General features: G+C 37.9%; 2 protein-coding genes across 9 annotated transcripts in view; one reads left to right on the top strand and one right to left on the bottom strand.

Moving 5' to 3' along the window:
• Positions 1-487: 487 nt before the first annotated feature.
• LOC110624791 (bZIP transcription factor TRAB1) lies at positions 488-5,596 on the top strand. Of its 7 annotated transcripts, none has more exons than XR_006352305.1 (6): positions 737-3,184; positions 3,329-3,397; positions 3,481-3,532; positions 4,112-4,183; positions 4,262-4,291; positions 5,151-5,255. XR_006352305.1 is itself a non-coding variant. In XM_043960957.1 (5 exons), exons 2-5 carry the CDS (start codon positions 2,033-2,035, stop codon positions 5,223-5,225), a joined length of 1,329 nt encoding a protein of 442 aa, XP_043816892.1. In that variant the 5' UTR covers positions 488-640; positions 1,931-2,032; the 3' UTR covers positions 5,226-5,596. The 7 variants fall into 7 exon arrangements, 3 of the variants coding, with proteins under 3 accessions (XP_043816892.1, XP_043816893.1, XP_021625804.1); XR_006352307.1 differs by having other exon boundaries at positions 738-3,184; positions 3,290-3,397; positions 5,151-5,167; XM_043960957.1 differs by lacking the exons at positions 3,329-3,397; positions 3,481-3,532 and adding an exon at positions 488-640 and having other exon boundaries at positions 1,931-3,184; positions 5,151-5,596.
• A 1,601-nt stretch (positions 5,597-7,197) lies between these two features.
• LOC110625315 (protein DJ-1 homolog C) overlaps positions 7,198-25,737 on the bottom strand; it is a 28,138-nt gene continuing 9,598 nt past the window's right edge. For both annotated transcript variants that reach the window (XM_021770931.2, XM_021770932.2), the window contains exons 7-8: positions 8,084-8,221; positions 7,198-8,007 (exon numbers count right to left, since the gene is read on the bottom strand). In XM_021770931.2, the coding sequence (XP_021626623.1) occupies positions 7,795-8,007; positions 8,084-8,221 (351 nt within the window). In that variant the 3' untranslated portion in view covers positions 7,198-7,794. The remainder of the gene's footprint in view (positions 8,008-8,083; positions 8,222-25,737) is intronic.

The following is a 25,737-nucleotide window of genomic DNA, read 5'->3' as shown; positions in this document are numbered from 1 at the left end:
ATCAAATTACTTTCTAGTATGATTACCATATATAAAATCCCATTAATATTATCCTTTTCTTAAAGTTATTAATTTTGTGGGACCAGGTAGACCTTTGATTCAATTATCAACAATGGTTTTCAGTTTCCACAAAAACAAAGATAAAAAGCAAAAATTGGAGACACCGTCTGGTGAGGAAGAATAAAAAAATCTTAAAAATCGGACGGTTCATATTCACTCACCAACAACACAGGCAATACACAGGATCCCATCTCCGGAAGCTACTACTATTCCCCACCAATAAAACCAAATCCCATCACCATCCAATCCAACGGCAACAATAAAATCCACCTTGCAAATTGTCATTGGCCACACGTCACATCAATCTTTCAACTCTTTTTCTATTGGCACACGTTGCGTGATCTTGGTGGCTAAGTTTAAAATAATAGAAATAAAAAAATAAAAAATTGTCCAGCACTTTAGGTCCTTAAATGTCGACTCGTGTCGAGGGCAGTAGACACTTGTCGACTCCACCAGCCAACGCCAGAGAAACGACACTCTTCGCTTCGCAGTCGCTCCCTAATTTCCACGCCGATTTTTTAATTTTAATTTTAATTTTCTTTTTTTTCTTAAAAAAAGAGAAAATTTAAAATTATTATAGGTAAGTAAAAATCTCGACGCTTGCCTCTTTGGCTCTCTTTCCTTTCTGTCTCTATGTCTATATGTGGCTTTGTAGTATTTTACTGTAATTATTTTTTTAATTTCCTTTTTTTCTTGTTTATTTAATTATTTATTTATTGGGTTTTGTGTGGGTTTTCTTAGAACTTTGGGTTTTTCATATTCTTTTTTGTTTTTTTTTTTGTTTTTCCATTTTGATCTGATAATTGATAACTTCTTAGTTGATGGAGAGTTATGGTGCTTGAACTTGGATGTGGATTGATTTTTTTTTTTTTTTAGGGATTTCTGGGTGGTGTTTTTGACGGTGAAAATTGAAACCCAGTACTGGAAATGGATGGGGTTTGATTCTTGTCTTTCTGCACTGGGTAGTGATTATTTTTTGGAAAAAAATGGGTTACATTAGGATTTTTAACCTGGGGGTGGGGTCAAGTTTGATTTTTATTTGAATTGGATATGTAAAGTTATCAGAAACAGGGATTTTTTTTTTTTTTTTTTTTTTTTTTTTTTTTGTGTAAATTGATGAGTTCTTGGATCTGGAATTGGAGAATAACATGTTCGAAGTTCATGAGATTTAATTGATCTGAATCCATTAGATGGCTATGCTGGACTGTTTGTTTGATTTGATTCTGGAGCTTTCTTATACTTCATACACCATTTCAGATTCTTGGAAAAGGGATCTTTTTATTTTCTCGTCCCCCTATAAATCTATACTTGGTTTGTTTTCATTTGATGTACTTGTGCTCTTTTTGTTTTTAATAACTTTTCCGATTACTTCGATTCTTTCTATCAAATTCTTGAGTAATCATTCTTCTCTAAACGCCTTGTTCTATGGATTCAACTCTTTCAAGCTATAGTTCAGTTTTGTTTTAACTGATTCTTGAATATGGGATATTTTGTGAAACTCTGGTCTTTCCCAAATCCAACTCTTTTAAGCTATATCTCAGTGTTCAATCGTTTTTTCCCAAATTGGATGCTTTGTGAAACTTGAACCTTTATTTTACTCGTTTGATGATAACTTGTTGCCCTTGAGATGGTGCATCACTTGAGTTCATTTCATTTTTAATGTTCTTTGAGCTCTTTTATACTTCAGCCAGTTCTGCTTCTGTCGTACAGAATTTATAGAATTTATAGTTATATTCTGCTGTAGTTTAATGTTCATGGTTGTTAGGAATTGGTTCTTGAAATTTCATGATTTTGGATTGAAAATGTAAGCATGCTAATTCTTTGCTCCCTGTTTACTTCATTTGGTGAATACTTGGATCTCAATCTGAAGCAAACAAGCTGGAAGGAGTGGGATTTCATTTTGATCTGCTTAAATTGGAAAAAAGGTTCAACTCTATTTGGTTACCTGTTGCTGTTACCACTATTGTCAAGAATGGGATCTCATATGAACTTCAAGAACTTTGGTAATGCCCCAACTGGGGAGGGGAGTAGTGCAAAGCCACCAGGGAGTTCCCTTTTAATTCGCCAGCCTTCAGTTTACTCATTGACCTTTGATGAGTTTCAAAACACATGGGGCGGAGGACCTGGGAAGGATTTTGGATCAATGAACATGGAGGAGCTATTGAAAAACATATGGACAGCTGAAGAGACTCAGGCAATGACAAGTTCTGTTAGTGCTGAAAAAGGCAGTGTCCCTGGTGGGAATTTGCAGAGACAGGGATCTTTAACTTTGCCCAGGACACTAAGTCAGAAGACTGTTGACGAGGTTTGGAAAGACTTGATGAAAGACATCAATATTGGTGCTAAAGATGGGAGCAACATGGGATCAAATGTGCCTCAGAGACAACAGACTTTGAGAGAGATGACTTTGGAGGAGTTCTTGGCTAGGGCAGGGGTTGTGAGAGAGGACACTCAGCTAATTGGAGGGACAAATAATAATGGATTCTTTGATGAATTCTCGCGTCTAGATAATAATGGCCATACCAATAGTAACTATAATACAGGTTTAGCTCTTGGGTTTCAGCAGCCAAATCAAAACAATGGACTTGTGGGAACAAGAATAGTGGAAAACAATAATGGCATAGTTGCTAGTCAGCCTGCAAATTTAGCCCTGAATGTTGGTGGGATCAGATCCTCTCAGCCACTACCTCAGCAGCAGCTGCATCAGAATCGGCTGCAGCAGCAGCAGCAGCAGCAACCACTCTTCCCCAAGCCCACAAATGTGGCTTTTGCATCTCCTATGCATTTAGTAAACAGTGCTCAGCTAGCCAGCCCAGGAGTGAGGAGCTCAGTTGTTGGAATTACAGACCCATCTATGAACAATAATTTAGTTCATGGTGGAGGAATGGGAATGGTTGGTTTAGGAGCTGGGGCTGTTACAGTTGCAACGGGATCACCCACAAGTCAGATATCACCAGATATGATCACAAGAAGTAATGCAGATACCCCTTCCGTGTCACCAGTTCCTAACATGTTTGGCCGGGGAAGAAAAGCCGGTGCAGCGTTGGAGAAGGTAATTGAGAGAAGACACCGGAGAATGATAAAAAATAGGGAGTCAGCTGCAAGGTCACGGGCTCGCAAGCAAGTGAGTACAGTGAGCCATTACTCATCCATCACTTGCTGAATGCTATATCTAACTCTCTTATTGTTGTCTTCGTAATTTGATATTTTCCCCAATTTTGATGGTTAGAACCTAATGAGTTAGTGGAAAACTCCTCTCTTGATTTAGTTATGGTTGGCAATGCTAGGCCATTATCATTGCAAAATTTTTCTGAAGAAACGTCGCGGTAACATTTAGGTACTGGGATGCACCGACTCTCATTTGTTTAAGTATCCTGCTTTTCAGAAATATGATATTTGTCTTTTATGAACTTGCACCAGCCGCATAGTTCAACAATGTCCCTACGAGCTGCTGTTGTATCAATTTCTTAAGGTCAGAAGGAATAATTTAAGATAAGATAATGTGATGATAATCATGCAACTGATATTTGCAAGCATTAATGCTTCTGCTGTGAGTGAAATCTAAATTTGAAGTGGCATATTTTTAGCAGAAGAACAGTGTGCTTGCCGTGGGTGGTATGTAGTAGATAACACATGACACTGACCTAATTTTGCTCATATATACACTTATGGTGAATGTATAAATAGCCAATTTATGGTGTCAACGGAAATGCCAAGCAGTTGATGGGAATCCATTTATGAGGTTTTACTTGTCTGATTATCTTCAGCTTTTGAAGTATACTTGTTGAAAGCATCCATCATTTTGATGCATGTAATTTTTGTTGTGTATGCTACAAATAAGAAAAATGATACTACTTCACTAAACAGTAATCCTGAATAAAAGAAAGTTTAAATGCAAATAAAAATATTCTTAGGTTTTAAAATTTTTTTCCTGCTGTATCTGAGAAATTTCTACCAAGTGCTTCGCTCCTAATTTTATAGTTTTGTTGAGGGAAAAATACTTGTCAGTACTAACAGCAAAAGTTGCTTAATCACTATGCGATTCTTGCAGGCCTATACATTGGAGCTAGAAGCAGAAGTTGCAAAACTTAAAGAACTGAACCAAGAGTTGCGGAGCAAACAGGTAAATTCTTTTGTTAAATTGAAATCTGAGAAATTTTGGCCTGTATCAACCTACTTGACCATGCTTTGGTTGCTGCAGGATGAAATTATGGAAATGCAGAAAAATCAGGTATGACCTTCATTGCTAGTCATTATCTCACCTTTCAAATTGAATCAGAACATTTACTCAGAATAAAAGATCCAAAATCATGATTCATGAACAGAAAGCAAATTTACTAGCCATCTGAAGTCATTATCTATATTATGAATGTTAAATGTGCAAGTTGTTGCTATTATATACTAGTAAAGGTTCTCTGTTTACGTACTTATGTTGATTATTCCTTTTTGTGATGTCAAAACTGATGATCAACTATTTTAATTCTCAACCTTAATCTGTGTTAAAGGTGGGAATGGGTGCTGGTATGAACTTTAGGTTCCCTATGAAGGTAGTCAATGTAAATACTTCTTGATAGTGAAAATGATTCATTGTCAGTTTTACTTGTTTTATTAAAGCCCAGTGACATGTGAAGTCATTACATTCTTCTATTAAAACTAAGATGACTATAAGTTTGCTTAGATTGGCATGGTGAGTGAGCTGGGAAACATTTCTCATCCATTTTGAACTGCAATAAACTCAACAATTTGAAACTGAGCCATCTAAATGCTTTCTCATGACAGAGGCCAATAAAGTTATCTAGATTGACCAAAATGAAAGGGTAGTTTAGGGAATGAGTTAACGATTAACTTCAAATTGATGTCTTTCTCTCTCTCTTCCCCATTGTCTTTCTGAGTGCAGTTTAGACGCATTCTTTTTGAAAAGGCATTCTAGACTTACCTTGTTGAAGGGATTTGCTTCTTGATTAAACTAACCATTAAATCAATAGTCTAATTGTGATCTAACTAAGTTTCCCTAAGCTATACAAATTATTTGCTGTAAATTAACTATGGCAGCAAAGTAAGAGGCTGATGATCCTTGTCTGTTTTGACAGTTTCTAGAGACGATAAATCGGCAATGGGGATCAAAGAGGCAGTGCTTGAGGAGGACACTAACAGGCCCTTGGTAGAGGTTCATATATTGATTGTGGATTGCAGCAGGAGAGGAACACCCAGTGTTGGCCATTTGTGTGGTGCAAGGATTGGAGGGTCTGCAGCTTTGACTTGTATCTTATGCTCTGAATTGAAGGTTAGATAGCTGTATGTATAGGAACAGAGGGTTGAGTTGTAAATTATGACTTGAAATTAGTTTTTACACTATAGATGAAACTTTATTGTTAGTGTCATCTCTATTTTCTTGTCATTTCTTGGTAGAGGACATGTAGGATAGGGAAGCTAGTGTGCTAGAGGGTGTTACACTGTTAGCTTAATAAGTTGGGTTAGTTTCTAAAACACTAAAAGACCTCGTCTTATAAATGACATCTTTGTTTACTTTTGGCAATGTTTTTCTTTTTGGCTCTGCATTATATTGTGGGGGTGGTCATGCCTTTTCCAGTGTTTGTTTTTTTGTATGAGATTAACAAATTTATTGGGGGGAATTCATATTTGGGAAGCAGGAAGCCTTGGGATAGATTTCAGCATTATTTTCTTACTCATGAATGCATAGAAATCAGCTGAACCATCTTATTACATGTTTTTGAAGTTCAGGCGTTGCTTTTAAAAACCAGGACTGCCAACGTTGTAAACTGAAGCAATGACTTGTCATTTAAACCTAGTTAAATGGTTTGACAAGATAAAAGATTGTCAAATGTAATTCAAAAAAATGAATATAGTAAAATTATGGAAAGTTTAAAGTTTTATAATTTACCCTCCTATGAAAAGAATTTAAGAGAATTTTTATAAAATTATTTATAATTTTATTTTCTCTAAAGATGAAAAAATTTATGAGTTAAAAAAAATCAAAATTTTCATTTTAAACAATAAATTAAATAAAAAAATAAATCAAATTGAACAATCGTTAAATATTTGATTTCAAATAATGGGTTAAAAATTTTAATATTCAAAAGGTGAAATGGAATGATCAGATTTTTTCTCCTTAGCAGAGATTTTTGGGTTTACATTTCGGGCATAAAATATTTTTATATTTTAGAAGGTAGCATTTTACATTTTTAACGGATCGGATTTATTAAATGTGAATCTGAATAAGTCGAGTCATAAAATTTTAGATACTAAATATAAAAAAAATAATAATAATTATTTAAGATTATTAATGAATGATCTTCATAGGGTAATGAAACTTTATAAAAAAGGAGTTGGGATCTCTGATTTATGATCCCCGTTGTGATTATTGCCTATTACCCACATTCATTCTTTGGTTAGACCTGCAAATTCAATTCAGACTTTCAAACACTTGGTGCACAGTAGCTAGCTGAAACTTGCCATTGACCCAACAACATAATAGTGTTATATGGGACATGGAAGGCTACTCAAATCAGCTGACTGAGGTTTGAGATCTACAATGTTGCAAATTCTTGCTCCCTCATCTTTTGCAGTCATCTCATCTTTTGCGTAATGTCCAATTTTCTTCAAAATTAAAAGTTTATTCAAATATGCTTAAATCTTTTGATTTAGATCCAATTTACCATTTTCCCCCAAAAAAAAATATTTAACTATTTTTGTTTTATTTTAATAAAATTAATATTCTTATTAAAAAATTCATAAATTATCTATTTTTCTCTTTTTAACCATAAATGGACCTTAACAAAAAGCTTGAGCGCTCCGAAGCACAAGCATCAAAAATGGGTTTTCTTCTGTTTTTAATATCACTGCAGAAAATGATATTGACGTCAATCGAGACATCATTAATAAATTCCTGTTTTCTTTTCCTCATCCTCCTTGTTATTTCTGGTTTAATCTAGCCCTCTGATCTGTATATAACAATTCAATAATATCATAACACTTGAAATTATATAAAATAAATAAATAAATAAGAGATAATAAAACAAAACAAATATGGACTCACCCTTTTCTATCTTTTTCAATACACATTGAAATATAAATAGATTGTGGTACCAACTAGGTCTATCTTTTTCAATCCACATTGAAATATAAATAGATTGTGGTACCAACTAGGAAAATCCTAGTTGTTACCACTGAGGTATTCTATAATCTCTCCTCTGATGAGACAGTGGGATGGCTTCTCCTCATCCTCATCTGAGCATGGACAATATATGAAGTACATAAATATTGAGGTCTTTAATTAGGTCTACCCTGGGTTTCAGTGAAAATACAGGGGAAACTCAAAGCTTTGACAGTACAAACACCACCTGAAACTGCAAACTGCATTACAATAGAAAATTTTTATTATTCTTTTTTTTTTACAGTTATTTTGCTTTGCACTAAATCATCAATCCAAGATGGAAAAATGGATCATGATGATGTATGCATTTGGAGATGTAATCAGCTCAACCAAATATGGAAGTACATGAATTTGCATTGGACCTCAGACACCCAGTTATCATCCTTCTCTGGTTTCAGTACTAGAGAGAGCAAACACGACGGCCAAAACTGTGAATCATCCCCTTGAAGCCTTGTGCTGCTAAGAAGATTTCTCTCCCGCATTCGACGATTAGTCTTACGTAAGCTGCTAGCCTTTGCACCTCAGGGCATCCGCATTGACTTCCACCCTCAATTGGATACCTAAGTCCAAGGATAGTCAAAAACAAGGCCTTCAGCTATGCTCCTTGCCCTTGCATGGCCGAAAAGCTTCCTCACAATTGCCATTGCAAAATCTGTTACGGTTGCAAGTCCTTTGCTGGTGATCAATTTACCATCAATAACTACTTTGGCACCATTCACTACTTCATTGGTTAGCTGGCTCACAACAGAAGGATGTGCAGTGGCTTTCTTATCCTGTAAATATGGCAGTGCAAGAGGAGGCATTAGAATATATTTTTTGCGCAAGAAAGATTCAATTAATTTCAATTACCTTCAGTAAACCCTGACTATGTAGAACTGCAGGGGAAGAGCAAACTGCCCCATATATTCTTCCAGCTGCATCTTGTTCTTTGAGCAGCTTCTTCAGAACCTTTGATTTTTGTAGCCGTTTGGCCCCAGCAATTTCTCCCTTAAATTTCAGAATCAAACCAAACTCAACGATATGGAATGGAAAATAAAAAGCTCTACAAGCAAAGTATGCATATGAGCACAAATAATGAGAGAAAACTTTGGAAATTAAAAAAGAACTTCTAAACATTAAACTCTGAATACTCTTTATCTGTATTGTGCATAAATAACTGCTTCCACATTGTTCTTCATTATTAATAATCATTCAATTGGACATTTTTGAAAATAATTTTCAAAATAAGTATTTTCGACATCTAATAAGAACCCCTATGCAGCAACAGGCAAAGCAACATAAGGAGCTACAAGAAAATTTCACTTTGGACTTGAAGACTCTTGCTTTTGGAGGGACTACATGTATATTCTATATGTATCAGACAAGATCATGGAATTCATGAATTATCATAAAAATATCTATTTTCTAAAATATACCTTTGTATAAATTTCAGATATTTTACTGATAAAGAAAATAAGTTATGCATGGTTTAAACGAATAACTTTTTTTTTGTAACTTCTTAAAAGATTTTGTAAGAAAATTTTTAACAAATTATCACAACCAAATTTTAACTTTTTGTATAAATTATAATTTGTATTTTTTTCCAACTTATTTTCATTGTTCAAAAAATAAAGTAGAAAATGTATAAAGATTCAGGTTATCATTAATAATGTATGAAGTATCTTAGCATGTATTAATATATGTTTAGGATTATTTCGCCTGTGAAAGCCAATGTACTAAGACTCAAAATGTAATACCCGGCTAAACTCTGGCATCAGAATTCCTACTTTTCGATGGAATCTCCATCGGAATCCGGAATTTCGAAACTGAAATCTTTAGAAGGGTAAAATAAGGTTTTTATAAAATGAATTTTTGGTTTTATTGTCTGAAATCGTGTTAAAAGAAAAGAGAAAAGAGTTTTGAGAAATCCCAAGGTTCGACTGCCAAAACTTCAGGTTCGGCCGCCAAAACTTTAAGTTCGGCCGCCGAACGTGGCTTCCTTAGCAGCAAACGTGGCTTCCTCAGCCACCTATAAAAGGTCATCCGTCTAAAAATGTGAGGTTTCTTTCCCTATTTTCGGGCAAAAGTGAGTTCATACACCCCGTTTGACTTTTTGGCTGATTTTTCTTCAAATCCCTCAAAGTTTTCCTGATTCTTCTACTATGTTTTTTGAAATTTTGATGAAAAGAAGAAAAAGAGAGTAGAAGATTTGAGAGAAAATACTTGATTATTCCCATCAAGCCAATTGGGGTATATATACTACTTACAAAAGTACATATTAGATAAGAAAATAAATTAATTTCCTAATTATAGCTTAATCATATCCCAATCATATCACACAATCATATCCCTAATTATCACTACAAATCTAGGCTATTTACAGAAATAATCTTAATATACAGAAATAATTTCAACACTCCCCCTCAAGCTGGAGCGTACATATCATATGCTCCAAGCTTATTACAAATATACTCTATTCGTGATCCTCGAAGTGATTTTGTGAACACATCAGCAAGCTGATCATTTGAGTTGACAAAACTAGTAGAAATGCATCCGGACTCAATCTTTTGCCTAATAAAATGGCAATCCACCTCTATATGCTTCGTCCTCTCATGAAAAACTGAATTTGATGCAATATGGAAGGCAGCTTGATTTTCACATATCAACTTCATTTTACCAGTATCGCTATATTTCATTTTTCCTGAAGGAGTTGCTTCAACCAAATGAGTTTGCATGTTGCTAAAGCCATAGCTCGATATTCTGCTTCTGCACTTGATCTTGCTACCACACTCTGTTTTTTACTTTTCCAGGATATAAGATTCCCTCCAATTATAATACAATATCCTAAAGTAGATCGTCTATCTGAAGGAGAACCTACCCAGTCTGCATCAGAATAGTCAACAATTTGTGAGTGACCCTTGTCCTCATAGAGTAGTCCTTGTCCTGGAGCTCCTTTGACATATCTAAGAATGCGAATGACTGAATCCCAGTGACTACTGTATGGATTTTGAAGAAATTGACTAACCACACTTACAGCAAAGGAAATATTTGGTTGAGTGATAGTGAGATAATTGAGCTTGCCAACCAATCTTCTGTATCTAGTAGGATCTTTAAGTGGTTCCCCCTGTTCAGGAACCAGTTTGACATTTGGATCTATGGGAGTATCCACATGTCTACAGTCTGACATGCCTGTTTCTTCTAATATGTCCAAAGCATATTTTCGTTGAGAAATTGCGATACCTGTTTTAGACCGTGCCACTTCAATCCCCAAGAAATACTTCAGTACTTCAGTTTTCCAAGGTCTTTAGTTTAGAAATGACTGAACAAATGTTGCTTAAGCTGAGAGATTCCATCATGATCATTTCCTGTAATGACAATATCATCAACATAGACCACCAAGTAAATGCATCTATTGACATTATGTCGAAAAAACACGGAATGATCAGAATCACTTCAAGACATTCCAAACTGTTGAACTACAGTGCTGAATCGTCCGAACCATGCTCTTGGAGACTGTTTTAGACCATACAATGAACGTCGAAGACGACATACTAAGCCTAACTCCCCCTGAGCAACAAACCTCGGAGGTTGCTCCATATACACTTCTTCGGCGAGTTCTCCATGAAGAAAGACATTTTTAATGTCCAGTTGATGAAGGACCCAGTGATTAATTGCAGCCAGTGAGATAAGGAGGCGAACAGAAGCTATTTTGGCTAGTAGAGAGAAAATATCACCGTAATCAAGCTCATAAATCCGTGTGTAACCTTTAGCTACAAGGCAAGCTTTAAGGCGATCAATTTTGCCGTCAAGTCCCACCTTAACTGTGTAAACCCATCGACAACCAACAGTAGACTTGCCAGGTGGTAAAGAGACCAGTTCCCAAGTTCCATTATTATGAAGAGCAGTCATCTCCTCAACCATTGCATTACACCAACCAGGATGATCCAATGCTTCTCTAACTGTCTTGGGTATAGAAACAACAGCCATGGTGGAAACAAAAGTATAATAAGAAGGAGACAAACGATGGTAACTCACAAAATTATAAATGGGATGAGGATTGTGAGAAGAGCAAATACCTTTTCGGAGAGCAAGAGAAGGAGTAGTTGTTGCTACTGAAGGCATGACCGAAGTAGGTGATGATGGAACTAGAGGTGAGTCACTAGAAGTACCTGCATCAGGGAGAGAAGTATCATTGTTAGTAGCAGATGGGTTGGGCCGACGGGTGTAGACCTGAAGGGTGGACTGACATGAGGCCAAGGAGATATAAGAGGTGCAGGTACAAGCAAAGCGCTAGGAACAAAGATTTTGTGTGTTAGACTAGAAGAAAAGTAAGGGGAGGTTTTAAAAAATGTGACATCTGCAGAGACAAAATATCTGTTAGTAGTGGGATCATAGCATTTGTAACCTTTTTGAAGCCGAGAATAGCCAAGAAAGATGTATTTAACTGATTTGGGCTGGAGTTTGTCTTTACCAGGGGTATGATCATGAACAAAACATATACATCCAAAAACTCGCAGTGACAACTGGTTGGAGGTCTGGTTAGGAAAGAGAACCGAATGAGGACTCTAATGCTGCAAAATAGAGGAAGGCATACGCTTGATCAAGTAGCAGGCAGTAAGGACCGCCTCGCCCCAAAAACGCAGCGGATCGTTATGATGTATGAGTAAGGTGCGGGCGGTTTCAATCAAATGTCGATTTTTGCGCCTCGGCAACACCATTTTGTTGAGGAGTATGGGCACAAGAAGTCTGGTGAGTAATACCCTGAGTAGACAAGAAATGAGAAAAAGAGGAGGAAAGATATTCTCGTGCATTATCACTATGCAAAACCTTAATGCGAACACCAAATTGATTATGTATCTCAGCACAAATTTTTTGAAAAATGGAGAATAACTCAGAGCGATTCTTCATTAAAAACAACCAAGTGCAACGAGAATAATCATCAATAAAAGTAACAAAATACTGAAATCCCAAAGTTGTACTGACACGACTTGGACCCCAAATATCTGAATGAACAATATCAAATATTGAAGTGGCCCTGTTATTGACTCGCTTGGGAAATGAAGCCCGAGTTTGTTTTCCAAGTTGACATGACTCACATGATAAAGAAGATAAAGAAGAAAGACTGGGGACAATTTTCTGCAATTTGAAAAGACTAGGATGTCCCAAACGGTTATGAATAAGCTCAGCAGATGTGGTAGAAACAAAAGCAACTGGAGAGGTGGAAAGGTGGTACAATCCTTGTGACTCAGATCCTGTTCCAATCATTCTCCCAGTACTGCGATCATACACAACAACAGAATTAGCAGTAAAGGCTACTGAACAATTAAGATTTTTGGTCAATTTGCTAATGGAGATTAAATTATATGGACATTCAAGAGTAATCAAGACAGTAGTTAAGGAAATAGAAGGAAAAAGTTGTACGTCTCCTATTCCTTTAACTTGAGTTTGTGAACCATTAGCTAAGATGACTTTAGATGGTGTAGAAGGTGAAACAAGCGTACAGAAAAGATTGTGATTACCAGAGATGTGATCAGAAGCACCAGAGTCTAGAATCCATGGACCAACAAGTGAAGACTTAGTTAGACAAGCAAAGGAATTACCGGAGTGAGCAATGCTAGTAGATGGAGGATGTTGCTTAGCTGCTTGGAAGTTGGAACTGCAAGTATTCTTTATAGTCCTCTCTAATTAAAGTAATTGAATCTAGGTCCTGAGATTTATTGGTAGGTTGTGGAAGCAGACCTTCTTCATTAGATTGGACAAGATGGGTTGCCGGCTTGCCAGTATTATCAGATTGATTGGACCGTGGTGGTCGGCCATGTAGTGCCCAACATACATCTCGTGTGTGACCTTTTTTATCACAATAGGAGCAATGAAATTTCTTTCCTTTACCCTTGCGACTGCCTCCTTGTCCTTTATTTCCTTGTACGGCCAAAACTGAGGATTCCATATTTATAGCATCACTCTTACTAAGGGAAATACGTAAGAGCCTAGCTGACACATCTTCTAAAGTTGGAATAACTGAACCAGTCAAAATTTGATCTTTCACAGAGCAAAGGTCAGATCGCAATCCAATTAATGCCAAAACCATAAAAAATTTATCACATTGTCCTTCTTGTGCATCAACATCATTAGTAAGGGGTATAAGAGAATTAAATTCATCTCTCAGAGTTTCTACTTGACCCAAGTAACTAGCCATATCCTGATGATTTTGTTGTAAGTGAATCATATCCAACACAACCTTATAGATGTGTTGTATATCATTAGTATACAATGTTTTGGCCTTAGTCCAAACCTTACAACAAGTTTTGCAAGATTGAAACAAAGCAAGCCATTTTTGAAGAATTTTGGGAAAATTTTGAGTATTTTTGTATTTCACTCTTAATCTTTACAATTGGTCTACATGACTATTTATACACAGAGAATCATATCTAAACAGGAAGTAAATAATCAAATAATAATTACAGAGATAATTAAGGATCCTAATCATATCAAATCAAATCTCAAGAATCAGCTAGGATTAGTTAAATAAGTCAACACTCCCCCTCAAGTTGGTGCAAAGATGTCACACATGCCCAACTTGCAAATCAGATTATGGTAGATCTTGTTGTTAAGCTCTTTAGTAAACACATCCGCAAGTTGCCCCGTAGAAGTCACATGAACTAGGCTCAAGACACCGTCTGTTAATTTTTCTTTAATGAAGTGCCGATCAATTTCAATGTGCTTGGTTCGGTCATGTTGGGCTGGATTTTGTGCTATACTTATAACAGCTTTATTGTCACAATACAAAGTTATCTTGTCTCTCTCGGACAATCTCAACTCTTCCAATAACTTCTGTAACCATAAGAGTTCACATACTCCTTGGGCCATTGCTCTGTATTCTGCTTCCGCACTTGACCGAGCAACAACACTTTGTTTTTTGCTCCTCCAGGTGACAAGGTTCCCCCCACAACTGTGCAGTAGCCAGAGGTAGATCTCCTGAGAGATCCTGCCCAATTTGCATCTGTAAAAGTTTCAATTCGGAGATGACCATGTTTGGAGTAAAGAAGCCCTTTCCCTGGCGCAGACTTTAGGTATCTCAAGATGCGAAATACAGCTTGCATATGAGTCTTGCAAGGGTCATGCATGAATTGGCTGACTAAGCTAACAGCATAGGCTATATCCGGTCGAGTGTGTGAGAGATAAATCAACCTTCCTACCAATCTCTGATATCTTCCAATATCCACGGACTCACCAGTTCCTGCTTTCAGCTTGTGATTACTTTCAATGGGAGATTCTGCTGGTTTACACCCCATCATACCAGTTTCTTCCAAAAGATCCAGAATGTACTTTCTTTGGGAGATGAAAATTCATTTTTCTGATCTAACCACCTTGATACCTAGAAAATATTGCAGTTTTCCCAGATCTTTGATTTCAAATTCCTGGGCCAACAACCTCTTTAGTTGAGCCATTTCCTCTTTGTCATCACCTGTCACCACTATATCATCAACATACACAATAAAAATGATGATCTTACCCTTATGATGTTTGATAAACAGAGTGTGATCAGCATTGCTTTGTTGGTAACCAAAGGACATCATGGCTCTGCTAAACCTGTCAAACCAAGCTCTGGGAGATTGTTTTAGTCCATACAAAGCCTTTTTTAACCTGCACACCTTTCCTTGTGTCTTCTCATCAGCGAACCCAGGAGGAATTTCTATGAACACTTCTTCCTCTAAATCTCCATGGAGGAAAGCATTCTTCACATCAAACTGTTGCAAGTCCCAGTCCAAGTTGGCTGCGCAAGATAACAAAACTCTGATTGAGTTCATTTTTGCAACTGGGGCAAATGTCTCTTGGTAATCCACTCCATAGGTTTAGGTGAATCATTTAGCAACCAATCTGGCCTTAAACCATTCAATTGTGCCATCAGCTTTGTGTTTCACTGTGAACACCTATTTACAGCCAACGAGTTTCTTCTCAGGTGGGAGAGTGACAAGCTCCCAAGTCTCATTTTTAGCCAATGCTTTCATCTCTTCAATCATTGCTTTCTTCCATTTAGGATCTGCAAGAGCTTTCTTCCAATCCTGTGGAATAGACACAGAGGAAATAAACAAGGCAAAGGCTCTATAGGAAGGAGATAAAGATTCATCAGAAACAAAGTTAGAAATAGGGTGTTTATTGCAAGATCTGACCCCTTTTCTTTGTGCAATAGGTTTATCTAAGTCATTGAAACATTCAAGAGTTGTGGGTAACTCACCAGAAGAAAGAGTTGTGGGTAACTCACCAGGAGAAGATTCTTGACTTTGAGTAGACTGCATAATGGCTTCTTCTGCCTTATCTCTCCTTGAATACCTTCTCAAATCTGGCTTGTCCAAACGACCAGTTCTCTCTCCCTGATTGGACATCTCCCCCTGTCTACTAGAACTCAAACTTTCTAGTTGAACCATATCATTCAGAATCACAGAATTCGGGATCACCTCTTCTTGCTCATTATTCTCCCCCTGAAGAGGTGAGTGGGTGGTACTGAAGTAGGATTCAGTTTCTCAGAAGGTAACATCCATACTAACGAAGTATTTCCTAGAGGGAGGATGATAACACTTGTATCCCTTCTGTGTTGGAGAATACCCAACAAACACACATTTAAGGGCCTTGGGATCCAGTTTTCCTGCCGTCCTAGTATGGACAAAGCAAACACACCCAAATACTTTTGGTGGAACAACGTATGAATTCTTCCCTTGTAGAGCCGTCAAAGGACTCATAAAGTCAAGGGTCTTGAGAGGCATTCTATTGATAAGATAAGCAGATGTAAGAATTGCATCTCCCCAATATGTTTTGGGTAGATTCATGGTGAACATAAGAGATCGAGCTACCTCCAATAGATGTCTATTTTTCCTCTCAGCAACGCCATTTTGAGCACTAGTATAAGGACAACTAGTCTGGTGTATTATCCCATTACTCTCCAAATAAGCAGAAAAGCTACTATCCATGTATTCTCTTCCATTGTCAGTTCTCAAAATTTTCACCTTAGTATCAAATTGAGTACAAACCATCTTATGAAAGGATTGAAAACAAGAAAAGACATCACTTTTAGCTTTAATCAAATAGACCCAAGTCATTCAAGTGCAACAATCAATAAAGGTGACAAACCATCGATTACCAGATAAGGAGACCATTTGAGTAGGCCCCCAAACATCAGAATGAATAGTTGCAAAAGGAATTTGACTTTTATTATGACTCAAAGGATAGGATGTTCTAGTGTGTTTAGCATACTCACAAGCATCACAACATAAAGAGCCAAACTGGGTTTTAGCAAACAAATCAGGATAAAGTTTTTCTAAAACAAAAAATGATGGATGCCCTAACCGCCGGTGCCACTGTATTATTTCCTGATTGACATCCTTATTTTCTCCAAAACAGGCTTGAGATATCGAAGAAGTCGGATCACCCTCCAACATGTATAAGCCATCATGCAGCCTACCATTGCCAATCATCTTCCCTGTGCGAAGATCTTGAATAACACAATGATCAGGAAAGAATTCAATTTTACAGTTAAGAGCATTGGTGATAGCACTGACAGATAAAAGGTTGACAGGAAAGTGGGGAACATGAAGGACAGATGATAATTTAATGTTGGATGTGCAAATAACAGAACCTGTTCCGGATATGGGAGTAAAAGAGCCATCAGCAATTCTGACACTATCTTTGGTTAGAGAAGGAGAATAATTGAGAAAGCCTTTATAAGAGCCTGTCATATGTCTATTCGCACCAGAATCGATAATCCATGGAACATTATTAAAAGAGGAAGCATTACCTGACTTTACAAAGTTAGATGTAGCACCAGAGGATGAAGAGGTGTCAATATGAGACAAGAGGCGCTTGAGACTCTGAAGTTCATTAGGGGAAAGGAACTCAGTCGTTGTTGTCTCCTTAAAGGGCTCCTCCACAGTTTCTGCTAACTTAGCTTGATTTCTAGAGGTACCTCGTTTTCCTCCACGACCTCTAGTGGGACGACCATGTAACTTCCAACAAGTCTCTTTGGTATGCCTTGGTTTCCCACAATAGTCACAGTGTAAGTGATCTTTCTCAGAAGTAGGAGGTTGTGGTGTGCTCAAACTGGTAGTCAACCCAACCTTTTCAACTGGTGCAGTATGGAGCATAGCATGTCGACGACTTTCCTCTTGTTGAACATGGGCATGGGCCTCTTCTAAAGAAGGAAAAGGATTTCTTCCCAACACTTGGACCCGAATTGGATCATATTCGTTATTCAACCCTGCAAGAAAATCATAGACCCGCTCCTTTTCAATCATTTTTCGAAATTTGACTGCATCTCCAGTGCAATCTGCCTGGAAGTCTTGATAGTAATCAAGCTCCTGCCATAAGCCACATAACTCAGAATAAAATTGAGAGATAGTCATTTCTCCTTGCTTAGTACCATGAATCTTATTCCGAATATCATAAATTTGGGCATCATTCCCAATCTTGGAATAAGTTAAGGACAAAGCTTTCCATATCTTTGCAACAGTATCAATTAACAAATAGGACTTAGAGATATGAGGTTGCATAGAGTTCAGTAACCATGTCATAACAAGACAATTATCCGAGTCCCATTGAGGGAAATCTGGATCACTCTCATCAGGTTGCTTTTTATTACCAGTGACATAACCCTGCAATCCTCTAGCCTTGATAAACAACAAACAAAACCTTGACCAAGCAAGATAATTGGTTCCATCAAGTTTTATAGGACTAATTTGCAAGGAAGGATTATCAGAGTTAGGAATCGAGACCCTTTTACCTTCTGCCATAGTAAAGAATAGGAGGTACCCAAGGTTGTACACACAAGAAAGCTCAATTGATTCACCAAAAGACCGGGTAACAGCACGGGAGAGCCGGAAAGATGGTCGGAATCGTCGCCGGGGTGATCTGAGCGGCGAAACAGTGACAGACGATGGATCACGCGCCGGGAAGCGACGGGTCAAGCGCCGGGAAGGGGTGGCGCGTGAGCCTCACGCGCAGGCTTTTCCGACGTCGGAGCTGGTCGATCGGCCGGCGGCAGTCCGGCGGTTCTCCTAGTGCCGACGGTGAGAGAAAAAGAGGCTCCTAGATGGGTTAGTACCAAAATTGGTAGATCTAGGGTTTTGAAACCCTAAAAATGAAAAATTGAATTTGGACCCAAAAAATCAGGAAAAAGCTCTGATACCATGAAGAATTTTGGGAAAATTTTGAGTATTTTTGTATTTCACTCTTAATCTTTACAATTGGTCTACATGACTATTTATACACAGAGAATCATATCTAAACAGGAAGTAAATAATCAAATAATAATTACAGAGATAATTAAGGATCCTAATCATATCAAATCAAATCTCTAGAATCAGCTAGGATTAGTTAAATAAGTCAACAATTTTGAATCTAACGAATGCCAGAAAAGACTACATAGTATGTCGTCTACTTGGTTTGTTGCTCAGGGGGAGTCAGGCTTAGTATGTCGTCTTCGATGCTCTTTGTATGGGCTAAAACAGTCTCCAAGAGCATGGTTGGGACGATTTAGCACTGTAGTTCAACAGTTTGGAATGTCTCGAAGTAATTCTGATCATTCCGTATTTTTTCGTTATAATGGTGATAGATGCATCTACTTGGTGGTCTATGTTGATGATATTGTCATTACAGGAAATGATCATGATGGAATCTCTCAGCTTAAGCAACATTTGTTCAGTGATTTCCAAACTAAAGATATGGGGAAACTGAAATATTTCTTGGGAATTGAAGTGGCACAGTCTAAAACAGGTATTGCAATTTCTCAACGAAAATATGCTTTGGATATATTGGAAGAAACAGGCATGTTAGACTGTAGACATGTGGATACTCCCATGGATCCAAATGTTAAGCTTGTTCCTGAATAGGGGGAGCCACTTAAAGATCCTGCTAGATACAGAAGATTAGTCGGCAAGCTCAATTATCTCACTATCACACGACCAGATATTTCCTTTGCTGTAAGTGTGGTTAGTCAATTTCTTCAAACTCCATACAGTAGTCACTGGGATGCAGTCATTCGCATTTTTAGATATATCAAAGGAGCTCCAGGACAGAGTCTACTCTATAAAGACAAGGGGCACTCACAAATTGTTGGCTATTCTGATGCAGATTGGGCAGGTTCCCCTTCAGATAGACGATCTACTTCAGGATATTGCATTATGATTGGAGGGAATCTCATATCCTGGAAAAGTAAAAAACAAAGTGTGGTTGCAAGATCAAGTGCAGAAGCAGAATATCGAGCTATGGCTTTAGCAACATGCGAACTCATCTGGTTGAAGCAACTCCTTAAGGAATTGAAATATAGTGATACTGGCCAAATGAAGTTGATATGTGATAATCAAGCTGCCCTCCATATTGCATCAAATCCAGTTTTTCATGAGAGGATGAAGCATATAGAGGTGGATTGCCATTTTATTAGGCAAAAGATTGAGTCCGGATGCATTTCTACTAGCTTTGTCAACTCAAATGATCAGCTAGCTGATGTTTTCACAAAATCACTTCGAGGACCACGAATTGAGTATATTTGTAACAAGCTTGGAGCATATGATATGTATGCTCCAGTTTGAGGGGGAGTGTTGAGATTATTTCTGTAAATAGCCTAGATTTGTAGTGGTAATTAGGGATATGATTGTGTGATATGATTGGGATATGATTAGACTATAATTAGGGAATTAATTTATTTTCTTACCTAGTATGTACTCTTGTAAGTAGTATATATACCCCAATTGAGGGGAATAATCAAGTATTTTCTCTCAAATCTTCTGCTCTCTTTTTCTTCCTTTCATCAAAGTTTCACCAGACATCTCTAAAATCCTTTAATTCCTCCTCTATCACTGCAATTGCCAAGTCAAGTAACCCTACTGCATGTCTTGTGTCTTCATCCTCCAAATGGGTTATTGATTCTGGTGCTACCAATCATATGTCAGGTAATTCTACCCTTTTGTCCAATCTTGAGTCTCATACATCACCTTCTTATGTTACTCTTGCTGATGGCACTAAATCTTCTGTCATGGGTTCTAGTCATGCCAACTTAACCCTTTCTCTTTCTGTATCCTCTGTTTTATGTCTCCCTAAGTTCGCATCTAATTTGCTTTCCGTTAATAAACTCACTCGTGCATTGAATTGTTGTGTCTCATTCTTTCCTGATCACTATATTTTTCAGGATCTTTCGACGAAGTAGATTATTGGTAGAGGGAGTGAGTCAGAGAGTCTTTACATCTTGAATCAGCAACTACCTCGATCTCCCCGATCTCTGGTATGCTCCACACGTTTAACACCTTTTATGTTCATTGTCATTTGGGGCATCCTTCTCTCTCGGCTTTGAAGAAGTTATATCCACATTTTCATTCTTTGTCTATTCTAGATTGTGAGTCTAGTCAATTTGCCAAACATCATCGTTTACCTACACTGTCTCGAGTCAATAAACGGGCTTCGTCCCCCTTTGAGTTAGTCCATTCAGATGTTTGGAGTCCTTGTCCTGTTGTGTCTAAGTCTGGCTTTAAGTATTTTGTTACTTTTGTTGATGATTTCTCTCGTACTACTTGGTTATTTTTAATGAAGAGTCGTTCAGAATTATTTTCTATTTTTTGTGCATTTTATGCTGAAATCCAAACCCAATTCAATACTTCCATCCGTATATTGCAAAGTGATAATGCTAAAGAGTATCTCTCTGGGGAATTTCAATCTTATTTGTTACAAAAAGGAATTTTTCATCAGTCCTCTTGTGTTGCCACTCCTTCACAAAATAGAGTTGCTGAAAGAAAAAATCAGCATCTTCTTGAAGTAGCCAGAGCCTCCTTATTCCAAATGAAGGTACCTAAATGTTTTTGGGCTGATGCTGCATCAACTGCTTGTTTTGTGATCAATCGCATGCCTTCCTCCATCCTTCATGGTGATATCCCTTATAACATTTTGTTTCCCACTAAATCTTTATTTCCTATTGAGCCACGTATCTTTGGTTGTACTTGTTTTGTTCGTGATGTTCGTCTACAGGTTACTAAATTGGATCCCAAATCACTCAAATGTGTCTTCCTTGGCTACTCTCGACGTCATAAAGGGTATCGTTGTTTTTCTCCTGATCTGAATCGGTATCTTATGTCTGCGGATGTAACATTCTTTGAGTCTACTCCGTTTTTTCCGCCATCATCTGTTTATAATACCCAGGAGGAGGAAGATGACCTCTTGTTATACACTGTTCACTCTCTGTCTCCTCAGACTACTCCTACACCTTTCGCTTATGTGCCAGGTCGCCCTCCCATCTTTCATGTGTATTCCAGACGCTTAGAGGACTCTGACTCCGTTCCGCTACCCGCTTCTTCGTCGACTGATCCTACTCCCACTGATCCTTCACTGTCTGATTTGGATTTGCCCATTGCTCTTCGCAAAGGTAAACGTATTTGCACTTACCCTATTTCATCTTGTGTCTCTTATGATCAATTATCCTCCTCTTCTCGTTGTTTTGTCACTGCTTTAGATTCTATTTCAATTCCCAAAACTGTTATTGAGGCTTTGTCCCATCCTGGTTGGCGTGCAGCAATGGAAGAGGAAATGATGGCCCTTGACACTAATGGTACTTGAGAGTTTATGTCCTTGCCCCTAGGAAAGCGGGCTATTGGGTGCAAATGGGTGTTTGCAGTGAAAGTAAACCCTGATGGATCTATTGCTCGCCTCAAAGCCCGTTTAGTGGCTAAAGGTTATGCACAAACTTATGGAGTTGACTATACTGATACATTCTCCCCAGTTGCCAAGTTTGCATCTGTCCGATTGTTTATTTCCTTGGAGGCTACTCATGATTAGCCTTTGCATCAACTGGATATTAAAAATGCTTTTCTTCATGGTGGTCTTCAGGAAGAGGTTTATATTGAGCAACCACCTGGTTTTATTATCAGGTAAGGTTTGTAGACTTCGAAAATCCCTTTATGGCTTGAAACAGAGTCCTCGAGCATGGTTTGGCAGGTTTAGTGAGGTGGTCCAACAGTTTGGAATGAAAATGAGTAAGTGGGATCACTCAGTGTTTTATAGAAATTCTGATAGTGGAGTAATTCTGCTTATAGTATATGTGGATGATATCGTCATTACAGGAAGTGACATTGATGGCATCACATTCCTAAAAGAATTTCTTAAAACACAGTTTCATATAAAGGATTTGGGTTCCTTGAAATATTTCTTGGGAATCGAAGTTATGCGGTGTAAGAAAGACATCTTCTTATCTCAAAGAAAATATGTTCTTGATTTGTTGGCAGAAACAGGAAAATTGGGTGCTAAGCCTTGTAGTGCCCCAATGACCCCTAACCTTCAACTTACCACAGAAGACAGTGAGCCATTTGCAAATTCTGGAAGGTATAGAAGATTAGTTGGCAAGCTGAATTATTTTATAGTGACTCGTCCTGATATTGCATATTAAGTGAGTTTGGTAAGTCAGTTTATATCCTCTCCTACTGTTGCCCAGTGGGATGCTCTGGGACAGATCCTTTGTTACCTTAAAGGGGCCCCAGGGCGAGGCTTATTCTATGGTAACCATGGGCACTCAAATATTGAATGCTTTTCTGATGCTGATTGGGCAGGCTCGAAAGTTGATAGGAGATCAACTACTGGGTATTGTGTTTTTGTGGGAGGTAACTTGGTCTCATGGAAAAGTAAGAAGCAAAATGTGGTCTCCCGTTCTAGTGCTGAATCTGAATATCGAGCCATGGCACAAGCCGTTTGTGAAATCTTGTGGGTACGTCAATTGTTGGAAGAAGTTGGGTTCACAAATTCAGTGCCTGCTAAGTTGTGGTGTGATAATCAAGCAGCTATCCACATTGCCTCCAATCCAGTATTTCACGAGAGGACTAAACACATCGAGATTGATTGTCATTTTGTTCGTGAAAAGGTCCAATAAAAGATAATATCAACAGAATATATCCAAACTGGAGAACAATTAGGAGATATTTTCACTAAAGCTCTAAATGGGACTCGAGTTGATTATATATGTAACAAGTTGGACATGATTAACATTTATAATCCAACTTGAGAGGGAGTGTTATAAGTTATAGAAAGTAAATATATTAATATAGGAAGTAAATATTGATAAATGGGTCAGTTGCTTAATCTTAGGGATTGTATAATCATAGCCTTGATTTTTCTTCCTGTTTAGATACCATCTCTCATGTATAAATAGGTTGTAATCTCTATTGTGAAATATAACAAATATTATCCATCTACAGTACTAAATCTTTTGTCATGGGTTCTGGTCATGTCAACTTAACCCCTTCTCTTTCTGTATCCTCTGTGTTATGTCTCCCTAAGTTCGCATTTAATTTGCTTTCTGTTAGTAAACTCACTCGTACATTGAATTGTTGTGTCTCATTCTTTCCTAATCACTATATTTTTCAGGATCTTTCAACGAAGCAGATTATTGGTAGAGGACGTGAGTTAGAGGGTCTCTACGTCTTGGATCAGCAACTACCTAGATCACTTGCATGTTCCACGCGTTTAACACCTTTTGATGTTCATTGTCATTTGGGGCATCCTTCTCTCTTGGCTTTGAAGAAGTTATATCCACAGTTTCATTCTTTGTCTGTTTTAGATTGTGAGTCTTGTCAATTTGCCAAACATCATCGTTTGCCTTCAGTATCTCGAGTCAATAAACGGGCTTCGTCCCCCTTTGAGTGAGTACATTCAGATGTTTGGGGTCCTTGTCCTACTGTGTCTAAGTCTGGCTTTAAGTACTTTGTTACTTTTGTTGATGACTTCTCTCGTACTACTTGGTTATTTTTAATGAAGAGTCGTTCAGAATTATTTTCTATCTTTTGTGCGTTTTATGCTGAAATCCAAACCAAATTCAATGTTCCCATTAGCAAAGTGATAATGCTAAAGAGTATCTCTTTAGAGAATTTCAATCTTATTTATTACAAAAAGAGATTCTTCATCAGTCCTCTTGTGTTGACACTCCTTCACAAAATGGAGTTGCCGAAAGCAAAAATCGACATCTTCTTGAAGTAGCCAGAGCCCTCCTATTCCAAATGAAAGTACCTAAATGTTTTTGGGCTGATGCTGTATCCACTGCTTGTTTTTTGATTAATCGCATGCCTTCCTCCATCCTTCATGGTGATATCCCTTATAATATTTTATTTCCCACTAAATCTTTGTTTCCTATTGACCCACGTATCTTTGGGTGTACTTGTTTTGTTCGTGTTGTTTGTCCACAGGTTACTAAATTGGATCCCAAATCACTCAAATGTGTCTTCCTTGGCTACTCTCGATGTCAAAAAGGGTATCGTTATTTTTCTCCTGATCTGAATCGGTAACTTGTGTCTACAGATGTAGCATTCTTTGAGTCCACTCCGTTTTTTTCCGCCATCATCTGTTTATAACACCCAAGGTGAGAAAGATGACCTTTTGTTATACACCGTTCGCTCTCTGTCTCCTCAGACTACACCTATACCTTTCGCTCATGTGCCAGGTCGCCTCCCATCTTTCATGTGTATTCAAAACGCTTAGAGGACTCTGACTCCACTCCGCTACCCGCTTCTTCGTCGACAGATCCTGCTCCCACTGATCCTTCACTGTCTGATTTGGATTTGCCATTGCTCTTCGCAAAAGTAAACGTACTTGCACTTATCCTATTTCAGCTTGTGTCTCTTATGATCAATTATCCTCTTCTTCTCGTGGTTTTGCCACTGCTTTAGATCCTATTTCAGTTCCCAAAACTGTTATTGAGACTTTGTCCCATCCTGGTTGGCGTGCCGCAATAGAAGAGGAAATGATGGCCCTTGACACTAATGGGACTTAGGAGTTGATGTCCTTGCCCCCAGGAAAGTGGGCTATTGGATGCAAATGGGTGTTTGCAGTGAAAGTAAATCCTGATGGATCTGTTGCTCACCTCAAGGCCCGTTTAGTGGCCAATGGTTATGCACAAACTTATAGAGTTGACTATTCTGATACATTTTCTCCAATTGCCAAGCTCGCATCTGTTCGATTGTTTATTTCCTTGGCAGCTACACATGATTGGCCTTTGTATCAACTGGATATTAAAAATGCTTTTCTTCATGGTGATCGTCAAGAGGAGGTCTATATTGAGCAACCACCTGGTTTTGTTGCTCAGGGAGAGTCAGGCAAGGTTTGTAGACTTCGAAAATCCCTTTATGGCTTGAAACAGAGTCCTCGGGCATGGTTTGGCAGGTTTAGTGAGGTGGTCCAACAGTTTGGAATGAAGATGAGTAAGTGTGATCACTCAGTGTTTTATAGAAATTCTGATAGTGGAGTAATTCTGCTTGTAGTATATGTGAATGATATCGTTATCACAGGAAGTGACAATGCTAGCATCACATCCCTAAAAAAATTTCTTAAAACACAGTTTCATACAAAGGATTTGGGTTCATTGAAATATTTCTTGGAAATCGAAGTTATGCGGTGTAAGAAAGGCATCTTCTTATCTCAAAGAAAATATGTTCTTGATTTGTTAGCAGAAACAGGAAAATTGGGTGCTAAGCCTTGTAGTGCCCCAATGATCCCTAACCTTCAACTTACCA

Source organism: Manihot esculenta, chromosome 10 (genome assembly GCF_001659605.2).
Source record: "Manihot esculenta cultivar AM560-2 chromosome 10, M.esculenta_v8, whole genome shotgun sequence".
In the NCBI taxonomy this organism is placed as follows: domain Eukaryota; kingdom Viridiplantae; phylum Streptophyta; class Magnoliopsida; order Malpighiales; family Euphorbiaceae; genus Manihot; species Manihot esculenta.
Note: the sequence above shows the minus strand (reverse complement) of the source record. Positions and strands in the feature narration are given on the sequence as shown.

Coding starts and splice junctions, on each gene's coding strand:
- LOC110624791 (XM_021770112.2), top strand. CDS start 1,871: ATGCTAATTCTTTGCTCCCTGTTTACTTCATTTGGTGAATACTTGGAT. Junction 3,185..4,111: donor GGTCACGGGCTCGCAAGCAA/GTGAGTACAGTG, acceptor CGATTCTTGCAG/GCCTATACATTGGAGCTAGA. Junction 4,184..4,261: donor AAGAGTTGCGGAGCAAACAG/GTAAATTCTTTT, acceptor TGGTTGCTGCAG/GATGAAATTATGGAAATGCA.